This window comes from Frieseomelitta varia, unplaced genomic scaffold (genome assembly GCF_011392965.1).
Source record: "Frieseomelitta varia isolate USP_RPSP 00005682 unplaced genomic scaffold, Fvar_1.2 scaffold_149, whole genome shotgun sequence".
NCBI lineage: Eukaryota > Metazoa > Arthropoda > Insecta > Hymenoptera > Apidae > Frieseomelitta > Frieseomelitta varia.
The window spans coordinates 116,057-122,430 of NW_025109183.1; the positions used below are offsets into that span (position 1 = coordinate 116,057).

At 26.6% G+C, this 6,374-nt stretch overlaps 1 protein-coding gene and 1 long non-coding RNA gene across 2 annotated transcripts; one reads left to right on the forward strand and one right to left on the reverse strand.

The window, feature by feature from the left end:
• Positions 1-403: 403 nt before the first annotated feature.
• LOC122535062 (threonylcarbamoyladenosine tRNA methylthiotransferase) lies at positions 404-3,255 on the reverse strand. Its single transcript, XM_043666250.1, has 2 exons — positions 2,536-3,255; positions 404-1,746 (listed from the first exon to the last, which is right to left on the reverse strand). The coding sequence occupies exons 1-2, from the start codon at positions 2,931-2,933 to the stop codon at positions 519-521; spliced, it is 1,626 nt and encodes a 541-aa protein (XP_043522185.1). The 5' UTR covers positions 2,934-3,255; the 3' UTR covers positions 404-518.
• Positions 3,256-3,388: 133 nt separating this feature from the next.
• Positions 3,389-6,031, forward strand: LOC122535069. Its single transcript, XR_006308072.1, has 3 exons — positions 3,389-3,427; positions 3,705-3,774; positions 5,914-6,031. It is a non-coding gene; the product is annotated as an uncharacterized LOC122535069 (long non-coding RNA).
• Positions 6,032-6,374: the final 343 nt, after the last annotated feature.

Here is a 6,374-nt window from a genome sequence, read left to right on the forward strand (position 1 = left end):
AGCATTCATTATTCATAATAGGAATATATATGTACATCATTTTGATAAATTTATTTATTAGTTATAAAATAATATTTACTATTATATATTATAACTAATAATATGTAAATTGTTCAAAAAATCTATTAATAAATTATTTAAAAAATGAACCGGGATTTCGTCATTTCAATTTGTTAGATTCGAACTGCGTTAGATATACAGTACATGAAAAAGATTAGAAAATATGACAAAATGCACAATATATCAGACAGCTTTTGAACAATTTGTGATAGCATATGAATGTTATTGTATTGTATGAATTTATGAAAAATCAATGACTGAGAAACAGTATTTACGCATTAATTTTTTATAAAATCAACAAATTATAAAATTCAATTATTTATTAAAAATATTTGTTAACGTATAAACATGAAACAGATGATTTATTGATATATATACCTGTTAGTTTTTATTTGTGCAATTGCAATAATCTTACAAATTCAAAATCCAAGAACTTCTAAATAAAAACCTATTTATAGTCAAGAACGCGTCAAAAATTTCCACAACAGCCTGAGAAAGATAGCCAAGAAAAGTGTTAAAATAATTCCTATTTTATATTTCGATGGTTTCATTTCCATTGGTATCCCAGATATAGTTCCTTTTGGTAAACATGGTTTCAACGCTGGGGACACACCTTCGGTTATTGGCTCTCCCTTCATTGAATATTTCGATGTTTCTACGATTTTTACTGTGATCATCTTTCCCAAATATTCCTCCCTCAATGGTACTAAAATCTGTTCGTAAAATTTGTTATGCCCAACGTAGTGCTTTTTATCATGGGATATCTCTGTGACTAGCACATCTTGGACAAGTCCTATTCTGTTATCGTACGGTAAGTAAGACTGAAAGAATTCTGATAATTTTTTGGTTCTTTTTTTAACCTCTTGCGTAGGTACTTTTGGCATTCGCGCGGCCGGTGTACCAGGTCTGGGGAAGAACTGATTGATGAATAAAATCGGGAACTTGTACTTTTCGCAAAGTTTCATCGTCTCCTCAAAATCCTTTTCTGTTTCCGTTGGAAAGCCACAAATAATGTCGGTCGCGATGGTCAATCCAGGAACACGTTCTCGCAGAAAGTTGACAACCAGCTCGAAGTCGGCACGAGTGTACTCTCGTTTCATATCGGCTAGCACCTGGTCGCTTCCAGACTGCACCGGAACATGAAGAAAGCTGTAGACTTTTGGATGTTTCAGTATTTTGCTCATCTGTTCCAGATGCTCTAAGATATACGGTGGATTGGTCATTCCTACGCGAAGTCTACATCCGTTAGGTATTACTTCCACGAGTTTCCACAGTAATTCGGGCAAACTCGAGCCAATATCTCTGCCGTAAGTCCCCGTGTCTTCGGAGGTTAACCATAACTCGCAGACACCTTCGTAGAATGCCTGTATCGCATGTTCGACAATTTTCTCCGGGGGATAACTTCCCAGTTCACCTCTGGCATGTTTTGTCTTGCAGTAGGTACACTGGTTCAAACATCCTGTATTTATAGCTATGATCTCGATCAATGGATTCCTACGAATCTTTGGCAAACTTAAGGAGGCGCCGCCGATTTTTTTACCAGCTTCCTTTTTCTGCTGCAAGAACCGGACGATGTTCCCTTTTAGAGTTTCTTCGACTACATCTATCACGCGATCGATTTGTTGCACACCGATCATGCTTAATCCTTGCAAGAAAGATGATTTTGGAGCACCTTGCGGTACACATCTAAAAATAATTTTTTTTAAATTATTACTTGTATCTTTTATTTTTAGCAAAAATTGTTTCTCTCAATGTTATATTTGTCAATTTTTTTTTAATTTTTTGTATATGAGAAGAAATTATTATATTTTCATAATTAAAATAATTTTTCTTTTATGTTTCTGTATTATATTTCATGAAAAATTATGAAAAGTAACACTAAGTTAAGTAATCTGAAAAATGTATAAGAAACTTTGATTAAGAATTATTATTTATTAAAGAAAAACAAAATATATTATTAACAATAATATATTAACAATATAGTCTTATTAAATGTAACTTTTATTCTGTTCAACATAATGTATAGCAACATAGAATCATATAATCGTTATTTAATAGATCTTGATATAAAATGAAACAAATTAAATTGAAAGAAAGATATTTAGATAAAAGAAAACTATTTCTTTTTCCGTCTCAAATTTAGATTTTTTTAATTATTATAAGCAAGAGAGAAATATATATTAATCTATTTCATATAATTTCATATATTATGCTAAAATTATTGTCATGAAAGATTAAGATACTGTCAGAGTTCTTAAGTGTACATTTTATTCTTCTCAAAGAATAAGACATTCTTTGTTAATTACTTTGCCTTTTTATTACATGTTATTGTAACTTCAACTTATTTTTGTTTACTTATTGACAATCTTTTTACAATAAGTAATCAAAATCATGAAAAAATTATATAATATGGGACAGCTTTTGTAAAGTGATAAAAAGAGCTACTAGATATAAGGCATAAAGAAATTTTCATACCCAGCAACAACAACATGTTTTCCCATCTTTCTTCCAGCTTGAATCTCATTCCTAAAATGATCCTCCGCTGGATTTTTTACAGTGCAGGAATTCAAGAGCCACAAATCTGCTTCATATTTGTTTTCTGTTAATTTGTAACCATAAGCAGCAAGCTGACCGGCCATGTATTCACTATCAGAATTATTATGAGTGCATCCCCATGTTTTTACATAGATTGTCTGCGTTCCTGGTACAATGCTACTATGAATTGAGAGTTGCGGCACTTCCTCAGTTATTTGTTTACGTTTAGGACGAACAGTGACATTCTTTCTTGTACTATATCGTTCCTTTGGTGTAATATCTTGCGATGATATTAAATCTTCTATATCTTCAATTATGTCTTGACACGGAGCTGACATTTTCTTCACAAAAGTTAAATCACTTAAAGTGTTTATAGGTTATAATCGCGCGTTAATAATCGGATTTTTTGGATTCAGTTTATTTAAGAATGTTTGTTTTTTGTCTCGGTAATATAATAAAATAAATAATATAATTATTCAGAAAATAAAAGAGGAACACATTTAGAGGAAGTTTACTGAATATTATATAGGCTAGGTTACGTTCTACAATTACATATCACACGTGAGAATCCTGGAAGTTTCTGCTTATGACATCTAGGGTTTAGAGCGACTCATTTTATCATTTCTTATTTTCAACGTTACCAACTGGGTAGAATAAGATTACAGCGTTTGTAGTGTGATCGTGCGCAGGTCTCATGACTAGATTTTCGATTGTAGCCAATCAACGATCAGCATATGCGTAACTTCCGATTATGAAAAGTAATTCGCATCGTTAAAACATCATTGGTACTTCAGACGTAGCATAGAACGGAGGATCATGTGAAGAAAACGAAGTAAGCACTTGTGTATACTTAGTTAATGTGAAAATGGAATATTCGTATATAAATTTAATATTCATTTGCTACGTTATTGAGATAATAAATTTTAAAATTAATTGAATTTTAATTTAAATATAACGATTTGAATTTTAATTTATTATATGTGATAAGAGAGTACATTTCATTGAATTATTCGTAGATTTTAATATTTTTATGTATTCGATACCAATTGAATTGAAATATGAATATATAAATAATTAATAATATAAATTGATTTTTGGAATTTTTGTAGAGAAAATGGATATTTCAATGCAAGAATGTGTAATATCTGCAACTACGTCGTAGTCTACACTTTGTACAGGGTGAGTAACACATATTTATAAATTTTGTAACAATTCCATATTGATAGGAACAAAGATAAATACAATATCCTACTATAATTCAAATACAATATCCTACTTTGTTTTAGAATTCATATGTTATGCAAGCTCGTTGTGATTACTCATGTAAAAATAAACTAAAAATATAGAAAATTTTTGTTTTGTTTTAAGAAAGTATAGAGTTTGAAAATTTGTTTAATACACATATTAAAGTTTTGCTTACTACTGATTGGATATCAGTAAATAATTAACAGGAGTTTGCTCTACATGTGAGATAAAGTCAAAAATGAAAAATAAAATTTGTAGAACTCTGCTCTTAATGAAATAAGAAATTGAATGTATTTAATGTTAAAATTTAATCTTTTTTCGAAAAGTTTCGAATGAGAAAATTTTATATTTATTTTACATTTTTAATTTATTTTCATGTATAATATATATAATATTTCATGTATAATATGTGTTATCATTATAGTTATCTGTTTTTATTTAACCATTCGGTAAATATACTTAATAAATTTTCAAATGGACTTTCTAGAAAACGTGGTTTCAAACGAAAAAATTTTATTTCACATTTTTAATTTTACATTTTGCATGTAAAATTACATCTTGTCTGTCTGTATCACGATTTCAGAATAAGCACATATAATAAAGCAATAGATTTAACTTATTAGAAAATGTAAAGTATTTTATTTGTTATTTTTATTATTTTATCAAATACCAGATCGTTTAATTTTTTTTAAATATCAAATTATTTTTAATATATCGATGCTCGATTTATGGTCCATCCGGTATTTTATATTGTGTATTTGAAAAAATATTCACGCAGTTTTAAATATTGATATAAGCTCTTGTAATTGTTCATAATGGTTAACGGTTAACGGTTAAGGTGTTTTGGTTGTTTACATTTTTTTTTAGTAACTGCTGACAATACTGTTCATACATTGTTATCATGGTTTGTAAACAGTTACGTATATATATATATATACATACTAGGATAGTTACATATATACATATATATATATTAGGATCTATTGCCCTATTGTCGAAAGATTGCTATGACAAACAGTTTTTTTTATTAACATGCTTAGAACGAATAACGTTGATCGTTATGCTCTCCTTTGTCTCTTCTCTTCTTTATATTTTCTTTTTTAAATTTACAAAGTGTGCAATTTTAATACAATAAATTAAATGTGTACGTTTGTATATTCTTATTTTATAATATTTTGTATTAAGAATACATACATATATATTATATGTATTAATATTTTGTATTAAGAATACATACACTATATTTATTACATATTTTATTTACATTTATTTACATATTTTTATTACTACTCATTATTTTTTGTTTTTTTATTTTTTATATTCAATTTTATTATACTTCAATAAGTTTATTTATTCAAATCAAGATTAATACATATATGTGTTTTCAAAATTAAAAAAAAAAATTAATTTCGAAATTTCGAAATTTAATATACACATATGAAACACTTTATGAAACAATATACATATACGATATATTATACAATATATTAATTTTATAATCCGGGGTTGCTAGAAATATTATTTTTAATATGAAACCTTATTTTACAATTAGTTATTTCATACATTCGGGACAAATAATATTGTTTAATTTGTAAATGTTGGAATAGGATTGCAAGAATAAAATAATATAATAATAATTATAATATTTATTATAATTATTTATAATAATAGTAGTGTAATTTCAAAATTAAGAAATTTTCAATTTTTTGATAAATTGAAATTAAAGAAAATTCTGCAAGTAGACATTCTTTTTGTTCAAAAGTGACTATTCAAAAATTCTTTAAATAAAAAAAGATGATTTCAGAGAATATTATAGAATTCTAGATATTGTCTAAATTCATTTATAATCTATTATTCAAATATACAGTCATTAATTTGTAAAATTTATTTCAGAGTAAAATTCAAATAAATTGTAATCCATTATTACAATATACAAAAAATATTGTTTTTAACATTTTAATTTAATTGCAATTAATAAAATTATAATAATAAATGTTAAAATTCAATACTATTTTATTAAGAAATAACTGTATTTCACTTCTAAATATTAACTGTTTCTTTATATTTTTTTAGAACTTCAAATATCATCATGGCAAAAAATGTTCAGTACAAATACATGTTCATACAAAACATTAATGTGTTTTTGACTAAGGCAAGTTATTGTGAATCTTCTTTCGTGCTGTTATGGTAAGTTTTTATTGGAATAAAATTGTGATAAAGTCTATGATTGATTTCATTATTAAAATATTTAAGTATTCCAATATACATATTGGAATAAGTTTATGTGTATTTATATTATGAAAGTCAAGCAATTCGAACATTTATGGAATATAATTTTATTTAACAAAGTTATCATCAAATTCTCCTTTTTAACATTTTGCAAGTTTATGAAATCCGCAAAAAATAAATGACTATACTTTTTAATTTCTTAATTATTTTTAAAATTCTCATATGCAGAAACATTCGTTATAGATAAAAATTATATAATTACACATATACATGTATACTCATGTATTTAAGTGTGAAGTATTCAA

What these genes read in the sequence shown, in the direction of transcription:
- LOC122535062 (XM_043666250.1), bottom strand. Translation starts at nt 2,933, where the DNA reads ATGTCAGCTCCGTGTCAAGACATAATTGAAGATATAGAAGATTTAATA. An exon ending in AAACATGTTGTTGTTGCTGG is followed by an intron (nt 1,747 to 2,535) that starts GTATGAAAATTT and finishes AATTATTTTTAG; the next exon opens with ATGTGTACCGCAAGGTGCTC.